Here is a 21,147-nt window from a genome sequence, read left to right as displayed (position 1 = left end):
TTAATTGTATACATTATTTCAAATTGTTTAAAAAATCTACATAAAAGAATATAACAAACAACTGTATCAATCAGATTAAAGTTTTTAGCATTCAAAATAAAGGCAACAAATGATTATATCATTCTCAAATTATTCGCTCTTACAGTTATGAATAGGCTCCTACTTCTTAGAGTAAGCCTTAAATTACATAGCGTGATTATTTCAATATTTTTCATATGATTGCTTTAATAATTTTAAAGTTTTGAAAATACATATACAAATCGATTGTATTTTGGGTCTGTCAAAGCAAGAGAAAACTAAAAAAATAAATAAAATTCAAGTTCCGAAATATCTAAGTTTAGAAACAGCACAGTTTACAGCCAGCATGCATTTGCAGGAGTACCTCAGGTATGTTTTGGACTCAAATTCTTTCTTTAACACATGTACATATATGTAAGATTAAACTCAAAAGGTTTTAATATTAAAATAAATTAAAACCCAAAATGGAAAATGGCCCATAAAATCAGTGTTGATAATTTTCTATAACGTGCAAAGCCCTTGAAATGTTTTTATTATTTAAGTCAGACGCGAATACAGGATTCAAATATATACATCCCAACATCGATTTCTTATTTTATCAGTGAAACTTTGACAGTTAACCCAATAGAATATTTATATTTGTACGTTCTAACAAGAACAGAAACAGTACAGTAACTGTACAACAATTAAATATTTAAAACGTTAACAAAAAAAGCCCAACTGGAGTCGGTCCTAACAATTTATTCGGACAAGAGGGTATGTACTACATCTGATAAAATACAGCGTTTTACAAAAAACTTACACTGTCTTACACACAAGTCTCGCCTTTATAGCTCCCGGGATCTTGACGTTTATACGAACGGACGGAAAATGCAAGCTCAACTCGACTATTGATCATATTCACGAATTTATACGGAATTATATCGGAAGTAATATCTACTTTATGTTTATTTAGCAGCTTGTGTATGTTTATATGGGCTCAAAAGTTTTTTTTTCCAAAAAGGTAGCTTATGATCATGATCAAACATTAAACATCTAAATGATAAGGAAACTCCATAATTGAATATTAGACAAAAGTCAAACGGATTTTCATTGGAAGTATATTTCCCGCAAAACCACAACTATACCAGTAACATTTATGACATATGGCGGCCATCGGCACCGTTGAATGTTAAAATAAACCACCAGAAAAATGTTTTTAAAATGTCTACTTAAGAGCGCTGGTTTTTATACATATGTACGTGCTCTAACCTTCTATCCATAGCAAAAACTAAGAATATAAAAAATTTTGACTGTTATTCGTTTATTGGCTGTAATCGAATAGGTTATGACCCGTGATACTGTAATGACCATGCGCAATTCCTTCTTGGAAAGAGAGCTTATTTGTTGTCAGCTGGCTCTGAGTTCAACTAACAGAGAACATTACTTTGACAGAAAAGCTCACTGAAGCTTACAAATCGATACATGAATTTTGTTCCGTGAAAACACTTAAATATACAATATCAAACAAATCTTATAATTTAGTAAATTTTTGTTGTACTGTGTGCAACATAAAATACGCAAAGCTAAACTCGTCAAGGAAAATTAGGACGGTGTTATACACCGCGAATAAAAGAAATTCTTTAGGAAAGCGATATATATCTGTGAATACTTTTTAAATTGTTTCAAAAAACCCTAATAAACACGTTTAAAGTTCACGTTTTTCTAAATGAATCCATATTTGAAAGGTATGTATAAATATATTAAAAAAAACGGAGTTTAAACAGCCAAAAAAACTTAAGCCAGGCATGAGATGTGAGACAACTTGGGTAGAAGTTCCCTTGAATATAAAATGTACTTACAAATATTTAGTTTTATTTTAAGGAGCAGATAATCATTTAAGCCCAGATTTCGTAAAGACTACAGATTTAAAGATATATAGATTATATATAGATTAAAGTATATTTTTTGACGTGATGTAAAAAGTCTCTTATCAAAGGAGGGGGTGTTTTTTAAAGGGTGGGATAACTAATTACGTTTCTATGCCGAATAAATAAGCTCCTTCTGTATTGAATATTACTTTGTACATAGCATGCATAGGTAAGAATTTACAACCGAGATAAAATTATATTTTATCTGGGAATAGCCATTTCACAAAATACTTGAAAATCAATACAATTGCATATGTCGGACGTTTACATTTGTATTTTGTATTAAGTGTGATCTAACAGATATGTAAGTAGACAAATTAAATATTTTATAGAAAGAAACATTAGTGGTTGTGCAACATTTTTACAGCGGATATTCTTTCAAAAAATTAATTTATTGTGGGAACGGACGGAAAGGAATACCCTAGATACACAAATACCTTATGTTTAGGGGACTGTTTACAATAGGGTTATGTTTGCTTCTACTTATGTGAAAATCTTATATGTGCCAGCATATTCACCTAGTGAAAAAATGTTGCCTTTTTTGCCAAACTACTTGCTCTATGGGATATCGCGTGAATATCGCTGTATACCTGTGCAGATATGATTATAATTATATATATAATTATCATTAAACAGCAGACGTGGGCATAGCGGACGCAGAACTAGCGTTTACACTATGCCTTTGTCAGCTGTTTAGTATTCTCAAAGAAACAGTCACTGTGAAGGACGTTAAAAAGGATTTTAAGAAGAAAAAAAATGAATTTACTGACGACAAACCTATTCGCTGGTTTAAGGCTTATTATAAGTTTTGGTTTTTTTTTTATATAGCTTCCGATGTTTTTGTTGATAGTTGTATAGTTTTATATATAGTTGCGCACATATTTACAATAGTCCGGAGATATCCATAACTCTCTTATTGTTATTAGCTTGTAAACAAAAAACAACCGTGTAATCGAAATAGCTTATGTTGTAACGTGTCAATTTTGTATTGGAATCGATAGGAAACTCAAAGAGACTCAAAATGTTAGAATTCTATGGTTGCTATAGGAATTAGAAGAATCATCGTTGTTTTCTGTTTTTTTTTTAGTTTATTGTTACGATTCAACAAAATTCTTTTCTTGATTTGTTTTGAATTATTTAAAATATTGGCTTTTTTTTACTCAAATATATTTTTATTTACACCATAAAGCTTTAGGTTTTCTTTTGGAGCTTTATCAGTTTTAGAACTCTTTAGCTACGAGATCTGAGACTTCAGAGCATATGTAGATTTTTGTTTAGAGACAATAACTGATTAACAAGAAACAGCCCCTTTCATTAATTTTTAAGTTTTGAAATTTTGTAATTCAGGAAAGAAGTGTTGAACATCGATTTTTACAAAACATCAGGGAATCGATGTTATTATCGATCATAAACCGTGCCTGTTGAAATCATCGTCTTCAACTTATGTTATTTGTTCCTTCCCTGGTGCGTTATAGAGCGCAATACATGATCTCTATACTATATCATATTTAACTGATGTTTTGGGTTAATATGGGGCCCGTAAGTTGCTCTAAAGATGGATTCAAATTGACAGACACACAGTTTTCTTTTTGTATTGTGTGGATTATGTTAAGATGGTTAAACAATGCAATTATTTTATTTTCTAGAAACGACGAAAATGTTTCCGCACCCGACGATGGAAATCAATCATGTCAGCCTTCTTCCAACCATGATCAGTACCTAAGTCATAACCGCAATTGCCAAAAAAACCTGTTGAGGCTTCACCCACCACCCCCATCTAAACCACCGCCACTCGTTGATGCCATCCTGCAAACCCGTCTTCTACATCAGATAAACTCGGCCGCCATTGCAGATGCGGATGCAGACTTGGAGCTTCGATACCCACATGTCCTGCAGCGGTCAGCAACTTTGCCAGCAAAACACAACCGCTTAGGGGTTCGAAGCCGCGTGACCTTTAAGGTCCCAACGTCTAACCGCCCTGCTAACGATTCAGATTTTTATCTACCCCAAACTCAGGTTGCAGTCGCCGAAAAGGCCAAAATATTGGTTGAAACCAAGGATAGGGAGTCCGTCAAAATGACTTCTGAGGATTTGCTGCAGCCGGGTCATGTTGTAAAGGAGCGATGGAAGGTGCGTTTTATATTGAATGCGTGCATTGGCGTCCTTAATTTTCAGGGACTTTCTTATATTAATTTTTAAATTTTATACCTTGCAGGTTGTTCGTAAAATTGGTGGAGGCGGCTTTGGAGAGATATATGAGGGTCAAGATCTAATTACCCGTGAACAAGTCGCACTTAAAGTAGAGTCCGCCCGCCAACCCAAACAGGTGCTTAAAATGGAAGTCGCAGTTCTTAAGAAATTGCAGGGCAAGGAGCACGTATGTCGATTTATCGGGTGCGGGCGGAATGATCGATTTAACTATGTGGTGATGCAGCTTCAAGGAAAGAATTTAGCTGAGCTCCGACGCGCTCAGCCGCGAGGCGCCTTTTCGCTTAGTACAACACTTAGGTTAGGGTTACAAATTTTAAAGGCCATTGAATCCATCCATTCAGTGGGATTTCTTCATCGTGATATTAAACCGGTAGGTTTTATTAAATTTATATTTTTTCGGTTGGTCAAACAAAAAAATTTAAATTATTGTTCCATTGCATTTTAGAGCAATTTTTCTGTGGGTCGTTTGCCTTACAATTGTCGACGTGTCTATATGCTTGACTTTGGATTGGCGCGTCAATATACCACTGGCACAGGGGAAGTGCGGTGTCCAAGGGCGGCTGCCGGTTTTCGCGGCACGGTTCGGTATGCTTCTATTAATGCACACCGAAATAGAGAAATGGGACGCCACGATGATCTGTGGTCATTGTTTTATATGCTCGTTGAATTTGTAAATGGGCAATTGCCATGGCGAAAAATAAAAGACAAAGAACAAGTTGGGTTGACAAAGGAAAAATATGACCACAGAATACTGTTAAAGCATTTGCCTTCAGATTTGAAGCAATTTCTGGAGCATATTCAATCCCTTACATATGCAGATCGTCCGGACTACGCGGTAAGTCAAAGATAACCAAAAAACGGAACTTCTTATAATAAAATAATGTTTTGACATCTATAGATGCTTATCGGTTTGTTCGAGAGGTGTATGAAAAGACGTGGGGTCAAAGAGTCGGATCCTTATGACTGGGAAAAAGTGGATTCAACGGCGATTGGAAATATAAGTGCATCAGGCAATCCATCAATTCCTATAAAAAACGATTACATGCACGGAAATATTACACAAATGACTGTGGCAGCATCTAACGCAAGTGGCACAGAATACGTGAGTTTCTTTACAAATTTATTTGACGTAGAGCCCTATATATACAAAGCATATAAGTAATGTATAATGAATATAAATTTAATAAGAATATTGTTAAAATGCAATACAATATTTTATATTGAAGCGTGCTGTGTATGTTAAAGGTGCGTCGTCACTAGTTGTTTACTTTGTTAAGAGGGAAACCAATTTGTGAAGTACTCTTAGAAATTTTTGGAAGGCATTTAAGAAGACAAAGTACATAGATAAAAAAAAGAGAGAACGCTATAGTCGAGTTCCCGGAATATCTTATACCCGTTACTCAGCTAGTGGAAGTGCGAACGAAACTCTTTAACATTGACAGTTTTTGGCGGTTTGTGGGCGTTAGAGTGGGCGTGGGAAAACTTTTTTTTAAAGTAAAACGGTATACTAGATTCGTTGAAAAGTATGTAACAGGCAGAAGGAAGCGTTTCCGACCATATAAAGTATATATATTCTTGATCGGGATCAATAGCCGAGTCGATCTGGCCATGTCCGAAACAAATTTGAGATAAAGCATACAGACTCCAGAGACATAGAAGCAGCGCAAGTTCGTTGACCCATGTTGCCACAACCACTCTAACGCCCACAAACCGCCCAAAGCTGCCACGCCCACACTTTTGAAAAAGGTTTTGATATTTTTTCATTTTTTTATTTATCATGTAATTTTTTATCGATTTGCTAAAAAACCTTTTGCCACGCCCACCCTAACGCCAACATATCGACCACAACGGCCACGCCCACACTTTTAAAAAATGATTTGATATTTTTTCATTTTTTTATTTATTTTGTAAATTTCTCTCGATTTGGCAAAAAAATTGTTTGCCACGATAGTCGGGGAACTCGACTATAGCGTTCTCTTTTGTTTTATTATTATTTTTGCCAATTTCTATCAAAATAATAAAAACAACGTGAAGTAACAGGTATCTGATAGTGGATATATGTATATAAATTATTAATAAGTTGAAGAAGCCATTGTCACTTGTATCCCATCTCCATTAGAGGGGGTTGCTGTTTTATATGCAAATTAAATCATATAATGAAAAGGGCTCTTGTCGAAACTAACAACTTCCTTTTTAAATCCATTCTCGTAAATTTACAAGGCACGGAAGAGAGCAGAAATCGAAACCGCCCATATTACGGCGACCGATCCCTTAAATATGAAAGAAAAAGTAAGTGAAGCAAAACTATATCAGTATTGGAATTCGATCAAATTTTTGTATATTAAAGGTTGACAAAAACTGTAATGCCACTTCACTAGCAACGCCAGCAAAAGGATCTGGCGAAGCCACTGTACAACACTGTAATACTGCGAATAATCAAAATATCACAACAAAAGGACTGCCGCAACAGTCGACCATAACCACAAATTCTCAAGTAGCCATACCAAATATCCAAAGTGCACCAATCAAGTCAGCAATGATTAAAAGGGAGGATGTACAGGTAATGTTACCGCATAACGCCTTTCATACAAAAAACTCTCAACTACAATTATTCAAAAGAATAATACCGTGGTATTATCACTTTTAAAATAGTTACATTTTGACAGACATCAAACAAAGAGTTTTGAAACATTTATAGCGAAAAGAAACAAACAAATTTTAACTTTTCCATAATTTTAATTATTAATTCTTCTTTAAATATCTCCAAATCAAATCAAGTATCTTTCAATTCCAATGTCCTTGGTACATTTGGATGTCAATTATTATGTCAATATGAAAATAAATATCGCAAACGAATTTTATGTTAACAGTCATCTTGACGATTTCAATTGCCTAATTCAAATCAACTTTTTTTTATGGATCATGAAACAACATATTTGCCCGAAACAAAAGTGTACCATTAAATTTCTTGATATTTTTTTAGTCATAGAGTAAGATTTTCGGTTTATGAACCTCTGCCCTTACATTTTTATATTCTTTACTCGTTAAACAAAAAACTATTCTAGATTGGTTGAAAAAGGTAAAAGAACGCGTTTCCGACCTTAAAAAATCGGTAAAATAAGTTAGGACTAAGCATTCTAGTTCTAATTCAAATTTGTTAGAACAGTAGATCTTTTAAAGCTGATATGACGCAATAGATACTTTAGGTGTACAAAAATCATAACTCTTGAAGCAGCTGAGATATTTTCATAATTTTTTTGTATTTTTTTTTTTTTAATGAAAGGTAATTTCAGTACCTTTCGATTGTATGACCAATATGGTGTGATAAATAGTAGATTTTATTCTCGAAAATTAATGTTTTTGGAGGCAGTTTTCTCAATTTTTATCCAATTTCGACAAATACTTTTCATTTGTTTTCTCTGAAAATGCTAATATGGTATTCAAAATAAACAAAAAATAAACCAATTTTAAAGAAAAATTTTTTATTTATTTTTTTTTGTCAATTTTTTATCTATTTTTACCTTTTTGTTCAAAATAATCATTAAATTTTACTTCATTTAATATTTTTGAAGAATAATTAATCATTATACATTCATTTAAAATCATTACAAAGTCAGGGATTGAAAAACAAGCCGCCAATACAGGAAAAAATGTATGCCCGCCATACAATTTCGTACTGCGCAGCGACTGCGCTTGTAGCAGAATTTGCACTAAGCCGCGCGTTTTTTTACGATGAGTTGAAAGTATCTTTTGCCTGGGAAATTCAGGGTGGGACGTGGGGGGACCCGATCTCTTTTGATTCTGATAAAGAACACATTCAAGAACAACACCTCATACTCCAAACCCAGGGAATGGTACGGAATCGATTTATATACTCCATTCGGTAAAACAGGTATGCCTGCACGTGCAAAGAATATTATACATTAATTCTACCTTGGTTTTACGGAGATTTGATGACCCTTTCCATAGAGACCATAACCAAGCCGGTTGGTTACCTAAAAATCGACCGCAAAGTCCGAATTTTCTACAAAAAATACATCTAATCTAATGCGCCACTGTGCGTCGCTTTAAACTCGTATCGTTAGGAAATTACGAATTAAGTATTCTTTGTGAGCATCAACTTATAACAATACATATAATATAAAAAAAAATGTTTTAAAAAAAATATTTTTTTTTTACATTTTTTATTTAAAACTAGTAAAAATACAACTAATTAGTTTTAAATCAAGAGTCGTGTTCCTCGATAATCGGATACACGTTACTGTCAGATAGTGGAAGACCGAGCGAGGAATTTTAGCATATTTTTGGATCTAGGTAGACAGAAAAAAATAAAATGTCAGAAAAAAATACAACAATTTTCAAAAGTATGGGCATGTGAGTTTTGGTCGGTTTGTGAGTTTGAAGGGGTGTGATTAAAAGGTTTTTGGCAAATCGATAGAAAATTAAAAGACTAATAAAAATCGGAGGATAGTGATCCTAATCAAGAATATATTTACTTATTAACGAATCTAATATACCCTCTTAAAGAAATGTTATAAGCGCTACAGTCCTTGCACTTTGGCTTGTGATTCTAAAGTACAGTTTTTACAGTATACAAAGATGGAAGAGAGGGCACCGACAAAATTTTTACCAATGAAACCTAATGGAGAGTGTGATAATATGGTTGATATCGCCGCAAAATGTATATTTGAACAAAAACACGTAGAATTAAATGATTCTGAGATAGCTGGAAGAGCTTACATGAGTGGGGTCGAACAGCATCAAAAGTCTCAAATAAAAAAATATAATTCACCTGAGATAACCAATAAGCAGGCACAGATGCCTGGGACCGTAACCCATGAAAATACCTCTGAAGTCAATCGGTCAGCGGAGGAACAAAAATCAACGTTTGGGCGACTGCGTGTGCTCACAGCCCCACCAATGAGTGTACATGATCTAACAGCGGGTGGAGGCCACGGCCAACAAGTGTCAGAATTATCAGGAAAACAAGATCAATTTCCTGCCCCCACCAATGCTGCCCCAATAGGTGGAATCACATCGTCCACAAAATTTGGCAGCCAGCATGGACAAATTTTTGGAATGGCTGCCATGCCGCCAATTAATCGCCGTTCTGCAACGTCCACCAATTTACGGCCATCTTCCTCTGGAGTAAACACCAATTCAAGCCAAAGGGTTAATAGTGGTCCGACAGTTGGTGGAGGAGTCGGTACCGGAAGCAACACTGCCAGAAGCAGCGTTGCAGGTGATCATTCGGTCACTCAATTTGCTTTAATAGACGACGAGAACGTTTCTGCTTTGCAACAAGTAACCAAAGGAGGAGCACTCACGTTAGCATCGCAATGGAAGAGTCAGTTCGATGATTCTGAGGATACTACTGATAACGAATGGAATAGAGAACATCAGGTAAGTTTAAAAACTTCCAAAAATACTATGCTTAAAATGTCTTTCCCATAGTAGTGATAACCCATTTTCATAATATAAGATTATATGCATATATGAACTAAGATCACAATCATGGGCTTACAGTTTAAAATGTTGCCACATGTTTATGATTATTATAAATCATATATAAATTATATCAAGTAAATTTTGCCTCACAGTTGCAACCCAATTTGGAGCAATTGATTAAACTGGATATTTCATTGCCCTTAAATGAAGCCAAACAATTTGCGCAACATGTCTTCGCTGATACAGGCAAATCCATAAATCCTCCAGCCCAAGTAAAGGATAGACCAAAGAGGTAAGTTGTATACATATAAAACAAAAGGGGATGCTATAGTCGAGTTCCCCGACTTTCAGAAACCCGTTATTCAGTTAATTGAAATTACAAATAAATTAAAACATGGTTCGAAAGAGTGGGTGTAGCAGTTTTTAGTTTGCAAATCGATAGAAATATTCAAGACTAATAAAAAATCAACATTCAAAGATTGATATGCTAAGTTTGGACGTGGTGAAATGAGCACCGAGGACGGTGAGGCGACATGACGCCCAATAGAGGTTGTTATTGACGAAAACATCAACAAATGACCGCTAACTGATATTACTCTAAAGATATCAACTGAACGTGCACTTCATATGATTCATGAATTTTTTGTATGAAAAGGCTCTGTGGAAAGTGGGTGCCGCCCGAGCTCACTTTTGACCAAATATGATGATTCGGAGCTGTGTTTGAAGATGTTCAAGCGTAATAAACCCGAGTTTTCTCGTCGATATGTGACAATGGATGAAAAGTGGCTCCATCATTTCCCTCCGAAATCCAATCGACAGTCATCCGAGTGGAATGCACACGATAAACCCGCTCCAAAGCAAGCCAAACCCTAACAGTCGGCTGGCAAGGCTATGGCGTCTGTACTAGGAATGCGTGTGGAAAATTGTAATTGATTACCTTGAAAAAAAAGTCAATAGTAACTATTATGTAAAGTTATAAGACCGTTTAAAGGACGAACGAAATGGCCGCATTTGAAAAAATAGAAAGTGATATTTCACTTGTAAGTCAATGCACTGTTTCACAAGTAAACGATGGACAAAAATTAATTGGGTCTCGAATTGCTTCCGCAATCCAGATGTAGCACCCAGCGACAATCTCTGTTCTCAGATCTCAAAAGAATGCTCGCTGGGAAAAAAATTTCGTCAAATAAAGAAGAAAGGCAAAAAAGAAACAAACTCAGTGTATTAGCCTTCAAGGGAACTATGTTAAATAAAACAAGAGAGAACGCTATTGTGGAGTACCCCGACTATTTGATACCAGTTACTCAGCTAGTGGAGTGCGAAGGAGAGACTTCTACACTGACAGTTTTTTGCGTAGCAAAAAGTCTTTTGGCAAAGTGTGGGCGTGGCAATTTTGGGCGGTTTGTGGGCGTGACAACAATTTTTTTGGGCAAACCGAAAAAAATTTGAAAGACTAATACAAAAATTAAAAAATATCAAAACATTTTTGAAAAGTGTGGCAGTTTTCGACGGTTTGTAGGCGTTAGAGTGGGTGTGCCAAAAAGTTTTTTTGCAAATCGATAGAAATTTACAGGACTAACAAGAAAAGTATGGCTTACAGTGGGCGTGGCAACATGGGTCCACAAACTTGCGCTGCGTCTATATCTCCCCGACTGTGTGATACCCGTTACTCATCTAGTGAAAGTGCGAAGAGAAATTTCAAAACTGACCGGTTTTGGGCGTTAGAGTGGGCGTAGCAAAACGATTTTTGGTGAATAGAATCAACAAACTTGCGCTGCGTCTATGTCTCTGGAGTGTGCATGCTTAATCATTCTAGCTTTTATAGTTCCTGAGATCTCGGACAGACGGACGGACAGACGGACATGGCCAGATCGACTTGGCTATTGATCCTGATCAAGAATATATATACTTTATATAGTCGGAAACGCTTCCTTCTGCCTGTTACATACTTTTCAACGAATCTAGTATACCCTTTTACTCTACGAGTAACGGGTATAACAACCTTGGAGTGACCAAATGTGTTTATAATAAATGTGTGTAGAATTTGTATAATATATAGTAAATATGTTGATTTCTAATATGCTCATTATAGATACACACTAAACATAACTGGAATTGAGAATTATGAAGCTTTGAGAATCTCAATACCAAACTGCTGGTCCGAGCCTGCAATGGGTAATGTATTACGAAATGGCTTGGAGCCGCCGGCTGTGCAACAAGCCGCATTTGATGACACAGTAAGCATATTTAACAAATCACTATCAGTGATAATATATATATATATATATATTTGCATGTTATTTTGCTTGTAATCTTAACAGAAGACATTTTAAGTATTAGTATCGCAAAACTGTTAAAAACCAAACAACCACTTCAATTTTGTATTTCGCCCAAAAACCCAAAGGTAATATTAATGATTTACATTTTTAGGTATATCGCATGGATATTGCGAGGAATGTTTGTGTGCGAGAAACATATTCGGAATCCACTCATTTGGCTAAGGCTAAGCCTACCACCTCGTTGGTTTTAAGGAATATGCTACCGTCTCCTTTTAAAACAGATTCAGCATTAAATAATACTAATGACAGTCAAGATAAATCGAAACATCGAAGCAGCCTTCCCAATGTTTCAGTTAACGATTTTGACAACCAACTAGTGCAATCGAATTCAGACGCAATACTTGTTGAGGACGCTAAAATGCCCTGGCGAGTACAGACAAAGGCATGCCAAAGAAGTAATTTAGGTTTAGGATCTGCGATCCAGGACAACAACTGTTGCATTAGTGGGCGGCTGGAAATTCGTGTTATTCCTAAAGGTAATTTTATATTATTATTATAGTAAGTTATTTGATGAATATGGATATGGATCATAAGCTTATTTACATCCTAAATATATAATTTTTATAAAAAACTATAACAAAAAACAACAATGATTGCAAGAGACATCTTTAAATTGGGCATTACTTACATATTATACCCTTTTACTCGTAGAGTGAAAGGTAGAGTTTCCGACCATATAAAGTATATATCCGAGTCGATCTGGCCATGTCCGTCTGTTCGATAAACGTCGAGATCTCAGGAACTATAAAAGCTAGAATGTTGAGTTTAGGCATGCAGACTCCAGAGACATAGTCGCATCGCAAGTTTGTTGACCCATGCTGCCGCGTCGGCAAAAACCGTTGACAGATTTTTTTAAGTTGTATAATTTTTCTTGCCAGGGTATATCCATATGCAAAGAAAACAACATTTGAAATTTCTCCTTCTCAATCCAAATAGCTAAGGAACTTAACTAAAGCGGCCTCTCTTGTTTTATTAGAATATTTTGTCCCATTGCTTTGCGATCTTTAGAGTGTTAGACCTGCTTATAATCTCTAATTAGGACTTGCTGCCGGTTTTAAGCGGTTTTATTATTTAATTATATAAGTTATACATGGTAAATTAAATTAAATTTAAATTTTATTAACTCATTATTAAAAATCTTTTTCATTGAAAATAAAATTCTTACACAGATTACCATGTATAACTTATATAATTAAATAATAAAACCGCTTAAAACCGCCAGCAGGTCCGATTTAGAGATTAAAAGCAGGTCTAACACTCTAAAGATCGCAAAGCAATGGGACAAAATATTAAAATTTGATTTTGATAGCGCTTAAGAATAAGGCTGTTCAAAATGAGATAACGTGGAATATCCTCTTTGAAAAAACTGGGAACTCCACACGCATAGTTTTGAAAAATTTCTTGATTTTTGTCGTTTTTATACCCGTTACTCGTAGAGTAAAAGGGTATATATTAGATTCGTTGAAAAGTTTGTAACAGGCAAAGGAATTGTTTTCGACCATATAGAATGTTTTTTTTTTTTTCTTTTTAATTAGCATTTTTATCGACCTTTGAAAAATGTTTTGATATTTGTTCACATATTTGTTAGACTTGTAAATTTCTCTCGATTTGTCAAAAATTCTTTTGCCATGCCTACTCTAACGTCCACAAACCGCTAAAAACTGTCAGTGTTGAACGGGTATCAGATAGTCGGGGAATCCGAATATTGCGTTCTCTCTTATTTGTATTGACAATTTTTATCAGTATACCAAGAACACTTTGGCCACGCCCCTTCTAACGCCCACAAACCGCCCAAAACTATCACGCCCACTCAATAAGAATTAACTATTTTTATACCCGTTACTCGTAGAGTAAAAGGGTATACTAGATTCGTTGAAAAGTATGTAACAGGCAGAAGGAAGCGTTTCCGACCATATAAAGTATATATTTTCTTGATCAGGATCAGTAGCCGAGTCGATTTGGCCATGTCCGTCTGTCCGTCCGTATGAACGTCGAGATCTCAGGAACTACAAAAGCTAGAAAGTTGAGATTAAGCATACAGACTCCAGGGACATAGACGCAGGCAAGTTTGTTGCCACGCCCACTCTAACGCCCACAAACCGCCCAAAACTGCCACGTCCACACTTTTGAAAAATGTTTCGATATTTTTTCATTTTTGTATTAGTCTTGTAAATTTCTAACGATTTGCCACGCCCTCTCTAACGCCCACAAACCGCCCAAAACTGCCACGTCCACACTTTTAAAAAATGTTTCGATATTTTTTCATTTTTGTATTAGTCTTGTAAATTTCTATCGATTTGCCAAAAAACTTTTTGCCACGCCCACTCTAACGTCCACAAACTGTATGTGCTGAAGACTCTCCTTCGCACTTCGAATAGCTGAGTAACGGGTATCAGATAGTCGGGAAACTCGACTATAGCGTTCTCTCTTGTTTTTATTTTGTATTGGTTTTTTCCCAATTTCTAACGATGCCACATTAATGTTGAATGTCTCGTTCGCACTCCTACTAGCTGATTAGCGGGTATCAGATAGTCCGGAAAACTCGACTACAGAATTCTCTCTTGTTTCTTATGATCACAGCAGCATTTTTAAGGTTGCCAAAGACTTTATTCATTAAATATTAATTTAAATACCCTATATAGAAACCTCTCATCTGGATGATTCTGTTTACTATGATGCAATGGGAGCTGTTAAAAATACTCCAACCACTAATGAAGGACTCGATCATTCTGATCCAGCCGTAATAAACTGTGATGAAATGGAGGCAACAGCTGCCGTGATTCCTTTCCCAACAAATTCAATCAGTAAAAGTATGACAACATCCGACAAGGACGCAACAGAAGAGCGAATAGGAGCTAATTTATGTAGCCTATACTGTGCCGGGGCTAATAAACTAAAATTAAATGGGAATAGTGTAATGTGCAACATAATAAGTGATCATGAAAATAGCAATGCAGCTTCCCCTAGAACTCAACTTACAAAAGGCAGCACTGTCGGCTTAGGGGAAAATGAGTCTGGATCTGATTTACCGCTATTGAATCCAAGCAAAATTCCAGTACGCCAATCAAAATGTGCATCTTGGGCAGGTGCTGATTTTATAAGTGCATCTAAGACACTTGAATCCGTTGAAGGTCCACAGGAAGTCCATTATCCACAGTCTGAAACGCCAAATTCAGTAATGGATATTACACCTGTTCGAAAAACCACTTACTCCATGGCTTTAGAAAATCCTCCTAATATAACGGATCTTACACCAGGTTTGTAAAACTTTTATTGTAGTACAATTACAGTTGACTTCCATACTTTTAACAATGATCGTAAATGTTACCTATTATGGAATTATTAACGTAACTAAGTTATATACAAAAACTATCAAATTAACCCATATAGGGATTTATCAAATTAATAATACTAATGGACTATTTTATTTTTTTTTAAAGTAAGGTCTTGTAAACCATTGCTTACAAACTGTTCATTATACCCGTTACTCGTAGAGTAAAAGGGTATACTAGATTCGTTGAAAAGTATGTAACAGGCAGAAGGAAGCGTTTCCGACCATATAAAGTATATATATTCTTGATCAGGATCAATAGCCGAGTCGATCTGGCCATGTCCGTCTGTCCGTCCGTATGAACGTCGAGATCTCAGGAACTACAAAAGGTAGAAAGTTGAGACTAAGCATACAGACTCCAGAGACATAGACGCAGCGCAAGTTTGTCGATTCATGTTGCCACGCCCACTCTAACGCCCACAAACCGCCCAAAACTGCCACGTCCACACTTTTAAAAAATGTTTTGATATTTTTTCATTTTTGTATTAGTCTTGTAAATTTCTATCGATTTGCCAAAAAACTTTTTGCCACGCCCACTCTAACGCCCACAAACCGCCAAAAACTGTCAGTGCTGAAGACTCTCCTTCGCTATTCCACTAGCTGAGTAACGGGTATCAGATAGTCGGGGAACTCGACTATAGCGTTCTCTCTTGTTTTTATTTTAACAGTATTAGACCCCGGCCTTTGAAAATAAAATGGGATTAAAACCGTTGACTTTGGTGCATTCAAAATACGTCTTCGTCATCTTTAAATAAACTTCGTTAATAGTCGTGGTGTCTTCAACACTCGTAACACTCGTAAAAGAAAGTAGAATTGGACTTTTTCTTTCTTGGTTTACATTTACATTGTAATAAATGTAATATATATGGGCCAAAATCTCGTTTATTTTGATCAAAAGTATGATACATTTTATTTTTAGAATTAGAAATTATCTCTCTTTCAAAACTAATGCACTATATTGATTTAGGCTTACGTCGGCGTAGAGAATCAACTGAAGGAAAGTATATCACGGACCCAAAACAATTGCCACTAAAATTTCAAAGACCACGATCTCGAACTTCTAGCAGGTATGGTCAAATATAGAAAATTTATAATGTACTCTAATTGAACAAAACTTTTTTAAAGAACCCGTGGCATTCCAACTGCAATGGTTGAAAATTCTGATGATAACGGCACTGTAATGAGCGCAGAAAAAACAGGACATGGTGGACTTCATGTCGTAAAAATCGAAGAATTAAATAATTTTACAACCAGAGACTTTTCTGCTGAGCTATGCACCATTTCACCACCACCGGGGGATCCAAAAATGGAAAATAGTGCGCGACTTCGTCGTTACAGGCATAATGTAGAATAATCAAAAACTCCATGCTAAGTGAAATATGTATGGGCTCCAGAACATTGTATTATGGGGGCTTAAGGCTAAAACTGATTCAGTTTATTATTGGACAGCTGTGTGACAAACAATATCATTCTTATCTTTATTGTGGGTCAATAACAATTTTCATGATTTTGTTGTACTTAAAAACAAAAGTTCTTATTTTTGTCATTTACAATAAAAAATTTATGTAATCCGAAAGTAAATACATTAGATTTTTTCTAACATAAACGTTTTTTGCTTAGCCCCGAAATCTATATATGTAAATGGATTCTAACATTCGTATTGGTTCAGAAAATGTTGTTTATTTTAAGTATATATTATTTTACCATTAATTGCACTGCAGTTTCCATGAAAGTTATAGGTTTATGATTTTTACAAATCCCGGACTATATGCCGATTATTCTTGCCCAGTTATTGGGTCCGTTTTAACTTATATACTACCTGCAGAAGAAGGGAGGCTTTAGGAGGATTTATATCGACTCTGTTGATCGAGAATATATATGCACTTTAAGGGGGGACGTCAATTTCACCGTTGTAAGGAAATACCAACTTAATTTACATATTGAATTAGACTACTTTTGTTTGTCGAATTGCAGTTTATCCCAACGGAAGTTTCGTCAGTGTGTGCGAGTATTTATTTTATTTAAATATAATTTCTGTCCCCGGGCATATTTATGAATTGATAAAAAAAAAAATACATAAAATAATTATAAATCCTTAAACTTAAGCTTCGTGTTTGTATTTACAAGATACAAATTATTAAAACACAAATATTGGATGAAACAAGAGATTTCTCTACTAAATAAAAAAATTAAAAGTCATGGAGTAGGACACATTGTCGTACTTAACTAAAAGTTTAGTAATAGCCAATTTTCAATTATTTTTAAAAACCTCACTAATACAATTCTCCAAGTTTTTTAATATATGCTTTGTTATTTAGTTATACAGCCAGTTTCAACGATACGTTTCGGGAATATGTGTGTCCTGAGCCTCTAAAGGTGTTTCTACAAAAATAAGTTATTAAATTATTTAAGTATATAACATATATTAAAATAACGTTATTTATTTCTTGTATATACTTGCTATTCTTTCAAAACGTAAATTTTAGATAAATTTAAAAGTGTAACATTACATTTAATAATAAAGATTCGGCAGAGATTGTTCTTAAAAACAGGGCAAACCAAATAAGAAATTAAAATGGAAAAGATAAGGGTTTTTTATTTATAAATACCAAATATAAAATACCTAATTATAAAATACTTTCCGTGCCATTTATACAGGCTGTTGTTTTTTTCTTTAAGCTACATTTTTGTTTCATATTATTTTTACTTTAAAATGTTTTTGTTAAAAGAACTGAAGCTCGGCGATCCTTTTATAAAACTATTAGGTTTGCAAAATACACAAAGATTTGGCGTGGAATCTTTAACTTTCGTGATCATCTCATCAGAGTAGTCAAGAGCGTTCATCTGGTCATTCATTATTGCTTGTAGTGCCTGCTGAAAGATTAGATAAAATTAAATTTAAATAACATTTGTAATTATTCAAATAATAAATTGACTTTTTACATATTTATGCAACATGGATTTTACTATACCCATATTTAAATACATTTTTTCTATTTTTTTAGTAGAATATAGAGTTCACTTTTATTTGTATACCCGTTATATTTTTAAAAAATGTTTTTCACTGCAAAGTTTTAGTTGGATTATCTTTCAAAGCATAAATACTACAGAACTCAGTTTTTCTTTCGATAAGACAGAATTGCAGGCATTTTAGGGAAGAGTAATTTGATCAAATAAATACCATAATTGTCGGGAAAAACTTTTGCTGCTTTATTTTCTTGTACTGCCAAACTGTCTAAAATAATCTTTTCGTGCGTTAAGAATTTCTAATTCTGGGTTTCTATGAATTGATCAAGGAGTTCGCATTGCCAACTGTCCTACTGTCAAACTCTCAACGTGAAATTAATGCGATTCAAATCCTTGCACAGACGTATATGCAAACTGAGTTATACCAAAGATATTAGAACAAGTTAGAACGTCTAGACTTAAACACTGACAGTTTTTATCGGTTTGTGGGCGGAGTGGACGTGGCAAAAAGTTTTAGGAAAATCGAGAGAAAATTACATGATAAATAAGAAAATATAAGAACCTTTTTCAAAAGTGTGGGCGTGGCAGGTTTGGGCGTTTTGCGGGCGTGGCAAAAAGTTTTTCTGCAGGTCTATAGAAATTTACACAACTAATAAAGAAATGAAAAAATATCAACACATTTTTCAAAAGTGTGGGTGTAGCAGTTTTGGGCGGTTTGTGGGCGTGGCAACATGGGTCAACAAACTTGCCCTTTCTATGTCTCTGGGGCCTACATGCTGAATCTCAACTTTTTGGCTCTTATCGTTCCTGAGATCTCGACGTTCATACAGACAGACGGTTACAGTAATTTAATGAATAAATTCTTCAAAAACACAAAATACACTCAGTAATTAAATAAATAAATTCTTCGAAAACACGAAATTTTATTAAAAAAATTTAATCGCAAAATGGATTTAACAAATTTTTTTCCTCTACTTCAGTTAGAATACACTTGCGTGTCTATTGGATACATCTAATAATTAATTCGGAAAATTATAGAGAAACAATCCAGAAGCCTGTCAAGGAAGGCATCCAGAAGCCTTTCAGGGAACGCATCTAGAAGCATTTCAGGGAATGTTTATGCCTTTCAAAGAATGCTTACAGCTGCGTTGCACGGGACGTATGAAAATGGAATAGTAACTTTCCGGAACGTGTTCCGGAATAATTCCACTTCCGACTGGGTGGTGGTTCTAGAAGCGCTCCCTCTCTCTGAATTTTGCACAAATATTTGAGAGCGAGTGGAGCTTGCTCTAGGCCAACAAAAACTAATCGTTGGGCATTACGCATCTCGTTATTTTAATGTCTCTTGTTATACCGAGCTACAACGAAGGTCTTCTTTTATATTACTTTGATTTTCCGACTGTTTCTTTGGTCCGAATTTGCTAAAAAATCGGCATATAAATAATTAAAACATATTGGGATCGAAAGAACCAAGGTCAATTGTTTTTCAAATTTTGATAAATACTTAAAATATAGGATAGATATTCCAGCTCAAAGGCATATTAAATTGCAATAAAATTGCTTACCTTTAATTTGCCAATTTCGGTACGGAGTAGTATGATTTTAGTCTCGCCATAGACTAAAGAATCACTTATGTTCAAAATTTCGTTTTGAAGATTTTTGAGGGTATCGTCAAAACTGTTCAATGCACTTTTTTCGCTAAATACCCTCGATCGCATACACAGTGATGTTTCACGTATCTGTATTTAAAAAATTGGTTCTCACTCATGCATTCATATACACATTCGAATACAATAAAAGGTGCAAGGTATCTCGCATGTTCTTTTTTTTAATTTGAAATAATATAGTGTTATAAAACAATGCAATTAGCAATCAATTTGGATGACCACCCCTCTTCGAAACAAGGAAACATTTTGCACAAATGTGCGTTTATGGATTTGGCCGAAACCATGGAATACAAAATAAGAAATTGTGTATAAATTACCAGTGACTTTAATCCACGAACGAAATTCGTATTATTGTTAATTGTTGATAGATTTTATGTAACTGATATTGGGCGGTATGTGGGCATTAGAGCGGGCGTGGCAACGTTCCAAAACAAGCTTCCACAGGGTCACTAAAATATCCACGCCTAATCTCAACTCGCTAGTTTTAATAGTTTCCGAGAACACAGCGTTCATATGGATAGACAGGCGGACATATGTTGCTAGTTACTCGAAAAGTGAAGGTCACAAAATGTGGAAGGCCTACATTAGAAATCTTTTGTCGTAGTTAGCAAGAGATACTTACACCTATTATTGTGCAAACGTGCAATCGTTGGAAACTAAAGGAATCTTCCTTATTTACCTGATTCTTAAGAGTTGCGTCAATGTGAATGGTAGACATCTTCCGAATCAGGTCATGCGTATCTTTAAAGTTAACGGATCCTAAGATCCCGCTCTCTACAAAAAAATTTTTTGCTTTATCAATGCTCGAGTTCAATGGTTGCATTTCTAAATTCTTATTGGATTAAAGAAGAGAGTGAACGCGTCATCCAGCGCAATGTGGAAGGAGTATTTTAACAATTGTCTGAAAAGTTGAAATGATTCTTGCTTTAAAGGAGATAAACAATTTTTACATATACCATAACACATACATATGTACTTCGGTTTCACATTTGTTAAAAGATATTAAAGGCCGAAAATATGTTCACATGCTTTTTCTAAGCCAAACCCAATATATTATATTAAGATACTTATTTGCTTGTTAAGTGATCGAAGATAGCTCCAGTACTCAATAGTTGTAAATCTTTACACATTATACCCTTTTTCCACTAAGTTTCTTGCAATATTTATGTTTGGGAAATAGTTAACAAAGTTTATTATGAGGGGATATAAGCCTTTTTTGGAATTGAATTTCATTGGCTACCTTTTACTAAATTTCC

General features: G+C 34.9%; 2 protein-coding genes across 7 annotated transcripts; one reads left to right on the top strand and one right to left on the bottom strand.

The window, feature by feature from the left end:
- Positions 1 to 241: 241 nt before the first annotated feature.
- Positions 242 to 17,687, top strand: LOC122622833 (tau-tubulin kinase homolog Asator). 4 transcript variants are annotated; one of them, XM_043801386.1, is made up of 14 exons: positions 247 to 387; positions 3,575 to 4,058; positions 4,144 to 4,509; positions 4,585 to 4,974; positions 5,038 to 5,241; positions 6,360 to 6,428; positions 6,487 to 6,699; positions 8,730 to 9,542; positions 9,740 to 9,879; positions 11,680 to 11,824; positions 12,018 to 12,402; positions 14,569 to 15,183; positions 16,225 to 16,324; positions 16,383 to 17,687. In XM_043801386.1, exons 1-14 carry the CDS (start codon positions 365 to 367, stop codon positions 16,609 to 16,611), a joined length of 4,176 nt encoding a protein of 1,391 aa, XP_043657321.1. In that variant the 5' UTR covers positions 247 to 364; the 3' UTR covers positions 16,612 to 17,687. The 4 variants fall into 4 exon arrangements, with proteins under 4 accessions (XP_043657323.1, XP_043657325.1, XP_043657322.1 ...); XM_043801387.1 differs by lacking the exons at positions 9,740 to 9,879; positions 11,680 to 11,824 and having other exon boundaries at positions 246 to 387; XM_043801388.1 differs by lacking the exons at positions 11,680 to 11,824; positions 12,018 to 12,402; positions 14,569 to 15,183; positions 16,225 to 16,324; positions 16,383 to 17,687 and having other exon boundaries at positions 242 to 387; positions 9,723 to 9,740.
- Positions 17,688 to 17,827: 140 nt separating this feature from the next.
- LOC122622834 lies at positions 17,828 to 21,005 on the bottom strand. Of its 3 annotated transcripts, none has more exons than XM_043801392.1 (4): positions 20,860 to 21,005; positions 20,571 to 20,792; positions 19,790 to 19,963; positions 17,828 to 18,128 (listed from the first exon to the last, which is right to left on the bottom strand). In XM_043801392.1, the coding sequence occupies exons 2-4, from the start codon at positions 20,712 to 20,714 to the stop codon at positions 17,961 to 17,963; spliced, it is 486 nt and encodes a 161-aa protein (XP_043657327.1). In that variant the 5' UTR covers positions 20,715 to 20,792; positions 20,860 to 21,005; the 3' UTR covers positions 17,828 to 17,960. The 3 variants fall into 3 exon arrangements, with proteins under 3 accessions (XP_043657327.1, XP_043657326.1, XP_043657328.1); XM_043801391.1 differs by having other exon boundaries at positions 17,828 to 18,131; positions 20,860 to 21,004; XM_043801393.1 differs by having other exon boundaries at positions 17,828 to 18,131; positions 20,571 to 20,665; positions 20,860 to 20,980.
- Positions 21,006 to 21,147: the final 142 nt, after the last annotated feature.

Source organism: Drosophila teissieri, chromosome 4, assembly GCF_016746235.2.
Source record: "Drosophila teissieri strain GT53w chromosome 4, Prin_Dtei_1.1, whole genome shotgun sequence".
Classification (NCBI taxonomy): domain Eukaryota; kingdom Metazoa; phylum Arthropoda; class Insecta; order Diptera; family Drosophilidae; genus Drosophila; species Drosophila teissieri.
The sequence above is the reverse complement of the archived record's forward strand: the minus strand, read 5'-3'. Positions and strand labels throughout refer to the sequence as shown.

Coding starts and splice junctions, on each gene's coding strand:
- LOC122622833 (XM_043801386.1), top strand. CDS start 365: ATGCATTTGCAGGAGTACCTCAG. Junction 15,184..16,224: donor TATAACGGATCTTACACCAG/GTTTGTAAAACT, acceptor ATATTGATTTAG/GCTTACGTCGGCGTAGAGAA. Junction 16,325..16,382: donor CGATCTCGAACTTCTAGCAG/GTATGGTCAAAT, acceptor ACTTTTTTAAAG/AACCCGTGGCATTCCAACTG.
- LOC122622834 (XM_043801391.1), bottom strand. CDS start 20,714: ATGCAACCATTGAACTCGAGCATTGATAAAGCAAAAAATTTTTTTGTA. Junction 19,964..20,570: donor ACGCAACTCTTAAGAATCAG/GTAAATAAGGAA, acceptor TTTTAAATACAG/ATACGTGAAACATCACTGTG. Junction 18,132..19,789: donor CCGAAATTGGCAAATTAAAG/GTAAGCAATTTT, acceptor CTAATCTTTCAG/CAGGCACTACAAGCAATAAT.